At 32.5% G+C, this 16920-nt stretch overlaps 1 protein-coding gene across 1 annotated transcript in view; it reads right to left on the reverse strand.

Annotated features, from left to right (window-relative positions):
* Positions 1-2300: 2300 nt before the first annotated feature.
* Positions 2301-16920, reverse strand: part of LOC127718898 (thyroid hormone receptor beta-like) — a 43168-nt gene continuing 28548 nt past the window's right edge. The window contains exons 4-7 of the mRNA XM_052224984.1: positions 12867-13072; positions 12222-12341; positions 7262-7520; positions 2301-6910 (exon numbers count right to left, since the gene is read on the reverse strand). Coding sequence (XP_052080944.1) covers positions 6651-6910; positions 7262-7520; positions 12222-12341; positions 12867-13072 — 845 coding nt within the window. The 3' untranslated portion in view covers positions 2301-6650. The remainder of the gene's footprint in view (positions 6911-7261; positions 7521-12221; positions 12342-12866; positions 13073-16920) is intronic.

Here is a 16920-nt window from a genome sequence, read left to right on the forward strand (position 1 = left end):
GAAATATGGAGGGACGACTAAACTTCAGGAGTAAACAAGAGTAATAACATGCCAGGTACTTCAACACAACTCAAATGTTATAATATAATATACCTTTCAGAACGCAGTCAACTTTACCCGAAGAAAATGGACAGTGACTTCAAATATCATCAGGATTATAAACTAGGACCACATGTTTAAGAACGACGACTACAACGGCATGCTCAAAAGCTGACTGAGCACACGACCTGGAGAAAACTAAACAAGAAGCAATATCTACAGATAGGAACAATTAGATCCACAGCCAGCCTAACAGTTTCATGACAGTTACTGCAAATCAAAACTTCCAAGATCAGACCACAAACATACCAGATCAAAAACGGTCCTTTTCAAGACCTCCAAAATTTTACAAAAACAGTCTAAATTGTTGTACTGTTGTACATCAGTTCTGAAATTTTCTTTCAGTTCTTTTGCTTTTGTTTTCTCTCATTCTGATCATACACATTGATAAAAATAAAAGTTCCAAAATCATCATTTTCCATTTTAAAATGATTTTGATGACAAGGGTGTAGGAATTATTGACCCCTATGTTCGTTGTTTCTTTTCATGATTGTGTTTTTTCCTACACCTTTCTAATCTAAGTTTATATGGGGTGGAATGGAAAAAAGAGAGTTGAAATAAATTTTTGGTTTTGTTTTAACGGTTCAGTGGATGGACCTTGGAACAGTATACATGTATATGTTCCTGGATTTACGTAGTAATTCGATCAGGTGCAAAAATGGAATATTTAGTTTTCGGAACATCTCTTGACTTGTCCATACCAGTAGGGATGTGTATTGGCTTAATTTGTCAACTGTGTCAGCGTCATTTTTCTAATTTTTTATATATATTTTGAGACCTATAATGAACATTGCACACACCAAAGATTTTGTAGAAACTACGGGTTGGATTGTTTTCGATGTGACATAACGTTATAAAGAACAAATAGCAAGGGGAAATTAAGTGTGGTCTATGGCCATGGTGTGGTTCGTTGTTGTCGATTGTTCAATTTTTCATGGAAATTTTTCCATTTCGTTTATAGGAAAATATAACGAAATAACTTTGCCAAAGTATTCTGATGTCACAGTTGAAGTGGTCTGGACCTTTTTAAGGGATATTTATTTGACATATAAATTAAATGTAAAGCTCTCAATGTGTCGATTCTTGAGATGTTGTGCATAATTCTTATATGTCATAAAAACTTTAATGTTTCAAGGACTAAATGACTTATATATAAACCACTGTCTAAAAATCAAGAATGGAGGATAATTAGCAAATAGAGAAAATGGCATAAAAATTTTAAGAATACAAAAATGACGACTCCAACCTACAGACCCTCCTTCTTCGATATACCCAATGTTTAGTCTATTACTCAGTTTAAAGACCGAGAGTTGAGATCTCAAATACTTGTTTCGCTCAGTTCTTGGACAATTCATTTCTCATTTATCTACATTACATTTGACTTTATAATAACGTTAACACATTCAATTCTCTATTCAAAATACACAACGTCCCATGGCCTTATCAAAGTCTTATTTGTGTACGAGGTTTTTCTTCTCTTATTTGTGGAGTGTTGTTCGTTTTTGTTTTTGGTTTTCATTTGAAAAGTTTGTGTTTTAATTTTAAGTACGTCGGTCATCCTCTGTCAATTTTTATTGCTTTTTATCTGAAACCCGGGCGTTTTAATGGATTGATTTATGCCCAATGACAAACTTTTCATGCATTTTCAGGACGACCCGGGCGATTTTTATTGTCCATCATTGAGATTATTTACTTAACCCCAGATGTATATATTGTTGAACTTGTATAGATGAGTTGCTGTCGTTTACTCCACATAATTCTTTTTATCTATATGAACATTTGTTTTGACTGGTATGCCCCTCTAAAGTTGGTGGTTGGTTACAAGGTTTTATTTCTTTTTTTTTCTATTGAAACAAATTCTTATATAGTGATTTCATTTTCATGAATAAAAAAAATTCGATAATGCTTATATTTTAACAAAACATAAGTGTGACGCATCTAACTTTTGTGTTAACTTGCTTTCTTCCGACCACTTTGTTCGTCGAAATTGTTTATCTCTCTTACCAAACCTGGAGGCCGTCGAGAATTTTGAGTGAGGTGTGAGCATTTGTATCAAGATAAGGGAATCAACTATTTTTTATAATTTTATAATTCTTTTCTAAGTTACACAACAATCGTTTTGAGAAAAAAAGTCACTTTCTAGAAATAGATTTCACGTCGTTATGTATGAAAGTTATTTTTAGAAACAAATAAAAAAGAGGTGGACTATATACATTTTATTTATTTCATAAACAATACAACATCCGTCAAGATTCAGTATAGCACATTATTTCAGCATATTAGAGAAAATCGGAAAATCCAGCAACGACAAAAGTATGCTGATGTAAACGTTTAGAATTTTAGCTAAATTGATTCTTTCAATTTACAGTACAGTAAGTTTGAAGACTAAAAATATCCACACAAATGTCAGTTGTTCTGGCCTATTATAGTCTCGGTTACCAAGACACTTGACGCCAACTTCATAATGCGTCTGGGTGATCGAGACATGTTATGACACTTTCTGTACCGATTCTGAAAACAAAGTATGTATAAAAAATACTACCACTGAACGTTGACGGATATGACGTCATCATCATGTTATATCCACCGGTCACTAGTCACAATAAATAAAATATGGCTACACACACACACACATGATGCACAATATTCAAGTTTGATAACCAAATATGACTTATACACAAAATACAACTTTCATAATCAAGAAATATTCAACATGGATAAAACTATACTTATAAACTGCAGTTATATGCAATAACCTGTTGTTATGCATACATTTATAAATAAACTTTATTGAAGTTACCGCGTTCGAGTCTTTTGTTTTCATTATTTTTTAAAGAGTTATCTTCTTTGGTCAGGTGTTAATTAGAAATCAGAATTCCAATGTAATAAATCCATACATTTAGAACTAACTATTTCAATATCTATCCCAAGAAAAATAACTCTTCAGACAAGGTGACAATGCCAAGGGACGTAACTCATTGAAAAACGAGATTACTCCTTCAGATTGTTATCAAATATTGTTCTTACATACCCTTTGTTTTGGGGCTTGAGTGAAATGAAAATGTCTCAAGCCAAAGATCAAAATTTTCGGTGAATGTTTTTTTTTCCATTATTGCGAATCAAATCTGGAAAGTAATATTATTTCAAGGAATTAGATGATGTCTTTTCTTTTTAGTGGAATGTTCACGATAGCACTGTTTAAGCACTGTTCTGTTTCCTGCAGCACTAGATATAATATAACATCCTCATTGTTAATGCCTTTAAATAAATATTGTAATATCTGCAAAGACATCAGACTTTATACTAAATATAATTACTAGACATGATGACAACCTTGACAGAAAAATAAATACATTAAATTTCTAACCAAATTCATTTTCATTCCAATAATAAATAATTTGCCTGAGAAGTTAGAACAATATTTCTTAAAATTCATAAAAGGCCTGCATAACACCAATGAAAATATTAATCTGATGTATAATTTCGATTTCTCGTTTTTTGCAGCAATATGTACATGAAAGTGTTGCATCGGAAACTTAGCTCAATTCTAGTGTACAATAATAGTACATTCAGTAACTTATAGTAAATCATTCTATATCCCTGAGATTGTACATGTTAAGGTTCACACGTGACCGGGTAAATACATTGCGTTTAAAAATACCATTTAAAATTTTTAACTTGATAACAATAATATTACTATATAGGTCTATTCAATCTTTCTTATTTGCGGTGCAACATGTCAACATTTTAAATTATTAAATATGTATCATCTCCCCTGAGTCGTTTGTGAGGCATTGTTTAATACAAGGCACGTGTAAAAACCACCAATATTAAAAATTCGCAACAACACCGCTTATCAACGTACACTGCCAAAGAAGACGACAAATTCTTATAAGTATCTCTGTGAATAGCCTTTTTTGGTACAAAGCTTAAGTTAACATTGACATACTCTGCCAAAATATTGTAGACTACTTTACCAATTCTCATACATAAGGTGAAAGGGGATTAAAATGCCATAAACTGTCAGTTTAAATGACAATAAAAAATTATTAATTGTATTGGACACTAGCTGTTCAAAGGCCAAACAAATAAATATGGGTTTCCTACTTTGGATAAATAGGGTAGCTTTACTTATTTTTTTTTGGCTTAAAAGTTTTCTACTTATGGATTCAACTGCAATTTGTTGCAAAATACCAATAAATACTTTAGGTAGACGTTTTAAGACATGAAAAATGGGAAAGTAGGAAAGCCCTTATCACAAGTATGTTTTGTATTTTTTTGACAAAGGTACCAGTCTTCGGATTATACGATCATATTTGTCCATATCATCCAGACGAATTATAAATTTAGTATAAAAATAAGATGTGGTATGATTGCAAATGGAGACAACTCTAACAGACCAAATGACGTAGAAGTTAACAACTATAGGTTATCGCACGGCCTTTAACAATGAGTAAAACGAATACGATAGGACTGGTATGTTTGAAAAGCCAAGATTGGTGACGAGATTAAAGGCCACTCAACAGATGAATATCGCGAACGTTGATAAACGGTGAATAAACATTTTTATATTAAAATACTTTGATATAAATACTCCCAATAACAATTATCTTAAGGAAAAAATAATACAATACAATGTGATACCTCCCTGAGTGGTAACAAGATGAAAATAAGCAGAATAATATTTCTACAGTCACAATACCATAGAAAAATAATATGTAGTAGATGTAATCTATTTGGCTATCGATACAACAAAAAACATTTTGTAACGAAATAAATTAATTTTTATGATATATCTATATTTGAAATGGTGAGGAATGCAAGTCTTCAACGTTGACATTAACGTCAATGTAGATTCCAGCAAGTTCAATTTTGCTCAATAATCTTAACATAAAGCCGTCCTCTCTTGTGGGATATTTCTACCATTCGGCAATCTTTGATTAATTGCTATAATCCATAGATTCGGGTTTTATCAATGATTTCCGAAAATAAAATATCATTGTGCAATGAGTAACACAAATGTCTACCCTAATATTTCAGTGTTTAAAAATCCTAAATAAAAGTTACCGATTACAGCACTGTACCACAGGCTATTGTCTACCTTAATATAACAGGTATGTATGATTTCTGTTTTTTTTTCACAGACAAGTGCCTGTGCATTGTTCTATTAGTTACGTATTCCCTTAGAAACGAGTTTCTGTTGTCTGTAAATGATTGACAGTTTATGTCGTGAGCAAAACACCTAGCAAATAAGCAAAGCGAACTTTTATGTACTAAATATATATTCAAATGGTTCAGCTGTAACCAATTTCGGAGAATAGAAATTCACTAAATGTTACTAATGGGGACCCATGGGAACCCGTGGGAACAAGTGCAAGCGATTTCTTGAATTTAAATTATAAAAATCTCTTCAATTTCCCTAATACAACTTGACATACTTGTATTGCAAGAAAACAAACAAACTTCCATATAGTTACGACAAACACATGCACACATTCATTAACCGGTTTGAGTTATTTCCCATTAATTCTTACTTGATTTACCTCCCTTACTCGACGTGCGGACACAATGTTATTTTATCCAAAGATCTTTTTGAGAATCTATCAGCAACTGTATCGTAATAGTTTCGTATAAACTTATAGATGATTAGGGAACAAGAGAGAATTTCTTCTAAGTAATAATTATTTGATTAATTCAAATGAAAACAAAATCATAGATCTGAGACAAATACAATGAATCTTTCAAAATAATCATTTCACGTAAGTCAAATTCTGAACTGGACTGGTGAGAATATTTTCATATAAAATTTGATTAATATAAATCTCGAGTCTGTATACTCCCAATTTCTTTCAAACAACTTTAAGACTGCTCTTTAATGCTGAAAACTGATAACTAGAGTTCAAACTAAGGGGAAAAACTCGTCAGAAATTTAGATTTTTCAAGTCAAATTCCCCCCATTGGAAATTATTTATTTACGAGAAAGGGCTAAAGTAACACAACATATCTTAATTGGGACCAATGAGTATATATTTAACAAATATCACATGAATGCAAATACATAACGTTCAAGCAGCACATAATAAAAACAAAATATAAAATAATTTCATCAACTTGCATCAAACATTCAATAATTGTTCTAAGGTATAGCTACTATATTAACCAGTTCAATATCCTAGGCAAGCATACGAATGGCATTTAACAGAATCCCTTCGAGCATTGTTTCATTGTCAGACATCTCAATGCTGAAATCATTTTATGACAAGTTTATACAAGCCACGTGACCTTATAAAAACTCACATTTTTACGCTATCTTAGGTCATTCAACTTTAATTTAAATACTTGTGAACACTTTGAATATAAATTACACGTTACTCTTGCAGATAAATATGCCACCATTATTTTACCAATTTTGAAGCCAACAAAACTCCTTTTTCGTATACAATAATGACAGTCGATGTGTTACCATGGTTACAACAGTTCTCAATTTGACATTGTTGCGAGACTCTCACTATCAGTCAAACATAGCATCATTATTTTGCGTTCTTGATTTATCACAGGAAGTCCTGTCCGCCATTGTTATCAAATAAATTCAACAAATGAGATGGTACGTCTCCTGAGTGATCGAGGCGTATACAAAGTACTCGTTCAGCATGTCGTGTACTAATTGTACGTAAGTCTGTTACTTTCATTAAAATTTTCGCCCAATGTACTGGTTGATGGGGCCTTTTTTCCGCAACATAACGCTTGAAAGCACCAAGGATTTCGTCTTGTAATTTTTCAACTGCTTCCGGTTCTTTAAGACCGGAACGATCTAAAATAAACAAAAACACATATCTACATCTTGATCACAAGTTGGGTAGGATGATTGAATAATTATTAAAGTTCACAATTATAAGGGGCACAACTTGTACTTGTGCTTTCTTTGACTATATAAGAATTTATTAGCACAAAGAAAAAAATCAAACGTTTTAGTGACATAGACATTATAGAAAATAGTAAAACTAATTTAACCATTCAACAGAATGTTTTCTTCAGAACCTACTGCTTAACCAGATTTTTTACATTGGTTCTTTCAAACGGTAAAACAGATCTTGAAACAAGTCTCGAAATCGTAATTTATCAAATATTCATTAAACTTTGAACTATGAACTCGATTTCTTACCTGACTGCATTAATAGCACCGCAGACAACAAGGACAGTTCCGTCTTATCAAGCTGCAACTTTGAGAGACCGACAGCAAATTCAAAAATGGGTTCAACTAAAACTCCTAATCCTTCAGATTTAATCTGTGATTTGTTAATTAACATGCCATTATGCATTAATAATGTCTCTTTCTCAGCATCATAACGACAGGCAGCTCGAAGGCACATAACCTCTAAACAGCAGGATTTCAGCAACAAAATCTGATCATCTACATACAACTGTAAAAAATAGACAGACATACTTTCATTGGCTTCAGTAATTATATAACCATTAAAAATAAACATAGTTTTATTGGCTTCAGTATTTATTCAACTATTAAAAATAAACATTGTTTGGTTGGCTTCAGTATTTATACAACTATTAAAAATAAACATTGTTTGGTTGGCTTCAGTATTCATCTGCAAACAAAAACAATTACTACAAAAAGTAATTTAACAGGAACTGTTTCAGCTGACAGCTGCAGTATTGAAACTGGAGTCCTACATGGAGTCTTATTATGGGTAAATTTCAGGAACTGTCGATAAATAAAACGAGTTAGACGATTTCTATTGGCCTTATTCCGAGTCATGAATCCGTGTTCCGCTCATTGAGATGATATCAGCAAATCTTTCTCATTTTTCAATTTCTTTGCCGTTCCAATTGTATGGAATTTTGTAAAATATTAATTGCATTTTTCGAAATTTCTCGTGAGAACACCAATTCATTTAAACCATATGATGTAAAATTTAATAAAATCAACTTTATATCCTTCAAACGAGTTTAACCCCGCCACATTCTGTATGTGCCTGTCCCAAGTCAGGAGCCTGTTATTCAATGGTTGTCGTTTGTTGCTGTGTAACATATTTGTTTTTCGTTCATTATTTTGTACATATATTAGGCCGTTAGTTTTCTCGTTTGAATAGTTTTACATTTGTCATTTCGGGGCCTTTTATAGCTGACTATGCGGTATGGGCTCATTGTTGAAGGCCTTACAGTGACCTATAGTTGTTAATTTCTGTGTCATTTGGTCTCTTGTGAAGAGTTGTCTCATTGGCAATCATGCCACATCTTCTTTTTATATATACCTAAAAGAGACTAAACAGTGAACAATCCGCTGCTGCATTGATCATCTTTTAAAACTTTTTTTTAAATGTTCCCATACATTTTATGCAATATAAATAAAAAAAATGTTTTGAGAAACAAAAAAAACTCTTCGTCTGAAAACACCTGAACCCGAAAATGCAAAATTAACCATGCCAGGGGCGTAGCTAGGCCAATATGATGTGTACTCAATGCCGGAGGAGGAAGTCAAACGGCAGGGGGTTCGGGTGCCGCTTAAGGGCCCCAGAAGCTCTGGGTAAATGGTGGAAAATCTTGCATTCTCGCAATTTCCTGGGACTTAAAATGGCCTCACTGAAATCTTATTTTCATGAGTAACAAGTCAACTTTTAAAAAAAAATAGAAAAAAAAATAAAATATTAAATAGAGTAAAACAAACACGTACTGTTGGCTTAGGAATTTGGATTTTCTAATGTGTAGTGGGTTGATTAAATGAAATTAAAAATAACATTCGTTGCTAGTTAGTCTAGGTTATAAGGGGTGGTAAAGTGTGGTACTTGCACGGAAAAAAACGTTAAATACAAAGAAGGAATAACAATTTCACGGTGAACGTGAAATAATTTTGTCCATGAACGTTGATAAAAAAAACCGTACTATAACGAACGCATATCATAGGTTAGAAACCTTTAACTGGCAAGTATATAATATATACGTTTTAAGTCCCGAAATCTGAATCAAATCTATAAGGAAAATCATCAAATTATTTCCGATTTCTTTTAATTAACTTCCTAAACGATAGTTTTTTAATTTTACCAAACATGAAAAACAAGCACTTTAAACCTCGAAGCATGGGAATAAGCACTTTTAATCTCGAATCACGTATAGTTAAGTTGAGGAAACACTTTGAACGAGGCACCCGTCTTGCACAACCGAACGTAAAAATAAAAAAAAAATGAAAACTCGATGATCGTCAATTTAAATAAAAAAAAAATAAATAAAAAACGACAAGCACTATGCACGAAAATTACCCTTTACCAACCCCGTTAAACTTAAGTCAGACTGGACTGTTTTAAAAAAAATCTGTTATCACGACGTATGTATTCAAGACTATAAATACCTCACATGAAAATCATGAGAATGAATCGTTGTCCATGGTCTCTTTAGAACGTCATATTTTATTTCGTCAGTTATTTTGAAATCTTCAGATAAGATGTCAGGACTGGGTAAGGAGGCATAGAATTGTTTTCTGACACCTCGAGGACCATTTTAATTGTTTGCATCAGCAACATAATCATGATGCTGGTTCCGTAAATTGAAAGTAATTTCAGGAACGGAATATAGCTACAAAGTGATTATTAACATGTTTGTAAGATAGTTTTTAATTTAATTTATTATACTTTAGTTTTATTCTTACTAGATTGACCATATTTTTATTTGTGTAAAATTTTCGATTTGTACGCAACTGCGTTTTTGCGTACGGGTTGCTACGCGCCTGCATGCAGATCACTTACAACCGTTTTAGATCCAAAAATTATGTATGAGCCCTTTTGTAACATATACCTACACAATATTTAATACTGGCTAATGGTTTGACTAAAATTTATATTCATTTTTTCAATGTACTGTTTTTATAACTTTTTCAAGGTCAAAACAGTGCTTCCAATTTACATACCAAACTTTATAATGAATGTTCTTCTGTTCACTTGAAACCGAGGTTTAATATTTGACTGACCATTTTAATTTACACATCAAGGTTTAAATCTCCCATATGAAACTGTTTGCCTTGACCCGTCCATTTTTAGGTCACATATCTAGATTTATATCAGTGTAAAAAGTGTATATCATTACACAGAACAATAATTTATTCATCCTGACCCCTGCGGTCAACATCTAATGCATTCAGACTGCTGACTAAGATAGATTTTTAAAAGTAGGCGTTGTATTATATTTCACTTCACCAGTTCATGACTAAGGCCATATAATCAATTTTTAGATTATTATCCCATTTTTTTTATTCACTTTATTCGTATTTACATCATGATTTCCTACATTTATCATGTTTAGGTCAAAGTCCTGAAAGACCCCCTTTTAATTCATTAAAGCTATAATTCTGCATTAATCCTAATATGATTATCAGGGTGTAAATTAAATACAGTATCCTTTTAACTGTCTGTATATAATAAGTTTCTGTTTACTCTATCTGAAGTCAAGTTTAAACATACTTTATTGCTCAAAAGGGTTATGGAACAGATACAAGTTTTGCAACATAGTAACGTCTTCTCCAAATCTATCTATCTGTATGTACCTTTCATGTTAAAAGTGGGATTGAATAACGATGTCTGTGTACTAGTATTAGACCATACATAAAATATGCTTGATTATCAGCCCTGTGTGCCTCTACATATTACCATTCGCCGAGTTTTTTTTTTTATAAAAATAAGGAGATTTAGTTTACATTTTTGCAAGTGCTCATGACAACACACAAGTGTAGAAATAGTTTTGTCCCCAATATACATAATTCAAAACCGTTGTTGATTTGTCATTAGGATTTTTATCGTTTGGTCTGTCCATTTTCACACAACTAGTATACATTTTTGTTTAGAGGCCAGCTGAAGCCCGCCTCCGGGTGCGAGATTTTCTCGCTGTGTTGAAGACCCTTTGGTGGCCTTGGGCTGTTTTCTGCTCTTTGGTCGGGTTTTTGTCTCTTTGACACATTCTCCATTTCCATTCTAAATTTTAAATCTTATTTTTCCATTGCTCTAACCACACTGTTTCAATTTCAGATGACACAGAAACTAGTACAAAATCTACAAATTTTCTATGAGGGATATAATTCGAAGCAAACATAGTGATTATTCTAGCCAAAGATTTCCACTCTCCTGATTGATTCATACTTTAAATCTAAATCTACTGTGTAAGAAAAACGTCATTTTAGCCTTGTATACTATTCAATATACAAAATCCCTTCGGCTATATACTTTTTATGAATAAATAGTGGTTAATGTTCAGACCATAAGGTCAATTTGGGTCATTAAACAAACAAAGTCTTTAAAGAATGTCATGTACACCACAAAGCGAAAAGGACACACTATAAACTTTCCCCCGATAACTATTTCTGTAAATTGTTTGTAAACTATAATATACTTACGAACATGAATGTTTATTTATTTAATATAAATATATCTCGTACACAAGCATGTTTATGTATTCAAAATAATTATATCTCGTACACAATTGGTACAAAAACATGTACTAAATCATATTTTGTTATTAAGATGAAAAGGGGGGACGGAGTACTCATAAATGTAGTTCAACCTAGCAACAAAAGGTTAATGTGCTAATCAGGAAGCTCGTGAGCTGTTAGCATGGAAATCATACCATTTCAATGAGTAGGTACCGCGACTGTCAGTCGCAGAAAGCAACATCCGCCAAATTTAGCCCTTCGAAATGTGTTTGTTAATTTCCAGTTCATTAATTCTAAATCTAAGGTTGCAACTCCCTCAAATTTGACCCTAGCAGGTTTTGGTTGTTTTATTTTGTGCCCTTTTTAAAAAAGAAATTTCATTGGTTGATGTTATAATTACCAGAAAAGGAAATAGAACGGGGTGCTGTCAGATCCTTGTAAGCAAAGCTTGGACACAGGATCTGTATATTACTAAGATTGTAACTGATACCGGCAACTGTTCAAATACAGTACTGCTAATTTCTTAAATGGTCAGACCTCTAAACAAATAGAGTATACTATGTGTTTACAAAAGTAATACAATTCTACTTAAACGATGGAAAAGTCATAATATTGTTTAAAATCAGTAAAAACTAGAAATTAAACAGCCAATCTTTGTCACTAGGTACACATGTTATCGTAAATTGCATAAAGTTACCTGAATAAAACCGGGAGCGCCTTTGGCAAATTCTACAACTTTAACAATGGAAGGCGTCATAGCTTCCGCCATTTTCTGCCATGCTTCAGGACTGTGTGGTGCAGGGTCAGAGTTTTCAACCTAAAACAATAGTTTTCTTTATACTATACAAAATATCTATATATAACTGCCCAATTAAAAATTTCCTTAGCTTTCAAATCGTAAAAAAAGTACGTATACATCATATTCAACTTGGGGAAAGGCCAAACAGGAGCAAGGGAGGCTTGTCGTCAATTTTAAACGGGTGGGGCAAAACTATGCCTAACCCTACTTCTCAACCAAAAAAACATTGCATTTATTCATACATTGACCCCTTACAAAATGTAACTGTGAAATACTGAACCAACTTTGAAACCTTATAGTTAAACTTTAGATTCAATAATTTACGGACATGCATTGTAGTATCAATTAAACCCCAAAAATCCCAACAAGAATCGACTCCGTTTCCTAACATTTGCTTTTATTATATTTTAGAGTAGGTAGCACAAGGATCGGTCATATTAAACAATCTGGCTGCTCAATATTTAACTAACAAATATCATGGCACAAAACTGTTGAGAATTTTATTAAAATATTGTTGGTTTATATATTTTGCATATTGCATACCTCACTTCCTTTTGGTGGCAGTGTAACATTTGTTTGATCATACGCTTGAACTATTTCATTAATTAACAATCTGTCATTATCAGTCATTAATTCGTGCAAACATCCGTCCTCAGGAGCTTTTGGTTTGAAACCATCAGTTTGTCTTTTTTTCCTATTGTCCTCTATAAGTTTCCGTTTGGCTCTCCTCTGCTTTTCATTCAATACCACTGAAAATACACAAGGGTAAATAGAAATGTCATAATTCTTTATATGGTAAAATTAACGTATCTCATATTACAGGAGTGTCTGGATGGGGTTTACAGAATAGAGAATAATGACCTCAAAAAAAGACAATAAAGGGCAAAAACAAATAAAAATACAGGAATAAGCCAAACAAATAAAGAATCGAGAATAATTGGACCCGTACTAAAAAAATAAAGAATCGAGAAAAATGGGCAAAAAATAAAGAATATAGAAAAATGGGCAAAAAAATAAAGAATAGAGAAAAAAGAAGACCCTCCCATGAAGACCCTCTTACAGGCCTTGAGAAATTTAAGATAGAGATGTTTTCTCCCTCGCTGACGATGAGTCTATACAGGCATGGAAGTAATATTTAAAAGGAATAACAACGACTAATTAGCATGTATTAACAGCCTGCAGAGCTCTGTACTAAAGTCATATGATTTTATCCAATTATAGTCTCAGCGGCAATACCCCTTTGGTTACTATCTGTGATACCGCGGTTGTAAAATGGCATCTGGAATTTCTTATCAGTCACTTGATTTTATCGAGTCCGGTAATTATAAAGCACCTGTGTGAAATCCGAGGTTTATTAATAAGAAGGTGGCGCTGTATCATATAAAACCTCTACCTTCAGAAAGAAGTCGTATGATGTAAAAAACTTGAAAAACGGACGAGAATTGTTCAACCTACAACAGTTTAGCATGGAAAATTGTATTTAATTTAGCATATTTTTGCTTTTTACCGTTTGTTTTAAACTGTTCTAAAAGTATTTTCCGGTTAAAAGCGGATCCCGAGTAAAACAGTTAAATACCGATGAATCGATCAGGTTTCACATGATGTTGAACAAAATAATGTAGACAGATGTAGACATAGAATATTTTACTGTTGAAATGTGCCAAGTTTATCGAGATTTATAAAAATATTTACTTTCAAGTAATTGATTACGTTATTGAAACTGGACAATTAAAATCGGGATCATAAGTTCGTAAACATGTTAAATTTATATCTATTTTAAAAAAAGTGTTTACAATTGAATACTAATATTAATGTAGCACGTTACACTGAGCAAAAAGAAAATCAACCATACAAAACGAGCTTGACACTATCTGTCTAACCGCAAATTTATTTTATATGAATTTGTTTATGTACAAATTAAAGAATAGAAACGTTTAAAATTGTGAATATTTGATTTGCCTGGTATACACGGAAGACTTGGATTATTCGTATTTAATAAAAGGGGGTCGACACATATTTTTTTGTACAATCATCTTCTTAACTTTCAGAAATGGCTTCTTAATTAACTGGTTTTAAGTATTAACATTGAAAATGATCCACCCTTTTTCTTAAATTCAATATGTGATAACTGTCGGCCTAAACTATTAAGATCGAAAAAGACATAAATAGGAAAAATAGACTAAAATCAACATTGAATGACTGACTCTATTCGGTAGCGTACAGCAGCGGAATGTAACGAGTGAACTATTCGGGTTACTTCGTACGTACATACGACAACAACTGGTCTATTCGTAATTTTCCGGGAACACGAAAATGACCGAAAAGTGTCAGTGATTTGATCTATCTCATGCCGAGAGTCAATTACCATGCCATATATTAAACCAATTAACGAGTTATCGAAAGATGGGCGGTAACGCAGATGAAACCTTTGAAGTGACGACGTTGTTATTCCTTTCAATATTACTTCCATGATACAGGGTACAACATCACCAAAAAAATAGTAAAATTATGAACAATTAATAAATACTTCGGATAACTAATATCCTTCTTCTTGTCATCTTACTGATGAAGGATATTAGTTATCCGAAATATTTAATATTTGTTCATGATTTTACTAATTTTTTGGTGATGTTGTACCCTTTTAGACATGCTTATTATATATTATATTTTGTAGTGTACTGTATCATATTGATATGATCCATCGACTCGTAAGATTTATCGTTGGCTATTATTCAGACATTTCATATACATATACATATAGATTGGAATGGGAATAATCAATGTGGGCTTTCGATTTGTTTCCTTTTTTGACAAGCTTTTGGCAAGTTGCACTGCAAATTACGTATAACTCCTTCTGACTTTTTATCAGTGTAATCTAGTCAAAATAAAAAATAAAAGGTGAACCAGGCTAAGCCGAGCTACAAGTCAGTTGTAAAACATTTTTTACACCTCAATCCTTTTTTTTTCTTCTTGTGTTTCATAGTTATTAATTTTCTTTATATATTTTAAACATATTCATATATATTCTAAGCGGTTTATATCCTGGTAGCAAATGATTCTGCAATTCAACAAAAGAGCGTTGTAAAATCACGTCTAAATGTACTATTGAAAGACCTATCAAGGATCGTTAATTCGAGCTCGAGACAACATCTGACATTACCGACACTCGTTCAGCCTTAAGGCGGGAAATATTCATGAAAGTACAACCATACCCGATGATCTGTAATCATAAAATAATTTTAACGCCATTTTTAAACGTCTTGTATAAATATTGTTTTGTTAAACATCTGTTTTTGATCGACCGAAAGTACATGCTTTTGTTCTGGCAACGTACTAGTGTACCAACATGATAAACTCGAGATATTATTTACTTAGGTCTAAAACAAACATACGAGGTCAGTAAAACTGATAACTCTGACCTCGTGTAAGGTCAAAGATTTTTACATTGAACATATACTCTATCTCAGGCCAAGGGTTGAAATTTAAATGACCATTTTTTTGGACTCTTATGTATCTTTTCTGCCATTTGGTTCTTGACTTTCTTTTCTTCAAGTCGAACCAAAAGTTATTTAAAATTTTGCTGAAAGGAGATGTGGGGTACGCGTCAACAAGACAACAACCCAACGACACAACCCAAAGACGTATATAGAGGGCACTAAGAAGTTTTCAACAATAGACAGGTGGATATACAATATGTTAAGACCTAATTAAAAGTGCATGCAATCTTTTTGATATCATATTTGGGGTGCAAAACTTTACATCTCATCATACTTATGGTCAGCTTGCTGTGTCTACAGTCGAAAAGATAAATCTTTTCAGCAACAGGGCAGTCATTCACCATTAACAACAACTGACCTTTCTTGAAATAGCTTTTTATTCATCATTTTAATCATTTGAAATTTTATAAGATTAGACATATTCAATCCTAACTCTTTATATGCACAGATATAATTGAAAAATTGTATTAAAATGTAAAAAAGTTATTGTTGAAAAATGGCATCTATCACCAAATACTGAAAGACGTCAAATAGAATTATCTGCTTTATTCATCGAAATTTTATATAAATGTTTACCCTTTGAGATTGTTAAACACGACTAACAAAAAGTATAAAATCCACCAAGCAGAGTAAATTGAAAGACGAGGAAAATGCCCGAGGATATATCGTGTTCCAAACCATGTCCATTTTTTTATAATATGATAAGTATGTTTGTCCATTGTAATGGATGAACTTCAAAGCAGACGATAACTTACTTCAAAATGTATTCCTAAACAGTGAGGACATTTGTACTGTAAAAGGTGAATATATTCACTCAGTTTGAAAATCTCGTGTCATAAATGTGTGCCACAAGGAAATGTTTTCAATATTTGCCCTGGAGACTGTCTGCAGATCACACAGAAGCATCTATCAAAGTTTTGTAAAATGCCACGAAGGTTTGACAAAATTATTGATGTAAAAAAACTTTAACCACAGACTGAATCCATCGGCTTTGGGATCGAAACAGTAGCGGACATAACAACTGTTCCAAGTTTATCTGGAGAAGGAGTAGCAGAGAAAACAATATATGTTTATCTTTTAATTCCATTTAATTTAACGTG

Source organism: Mytilus californianus, unplaced genomic scaffold, assembly GCF_021869535.1.
Source record: "Mytilus californianus isolate M0D057914Y unplaced genomic scaffold, xbMytCali1.0.p SCAF_10, whole genome shotgun sequence".
NCBI classification, from domain to species: domain Eukaryota; kingdom Metazoa; phylum Mollusca; class Bivalvia; order Mytilida; family Mytilidae; genus Mytilus; species Mytilus californianus.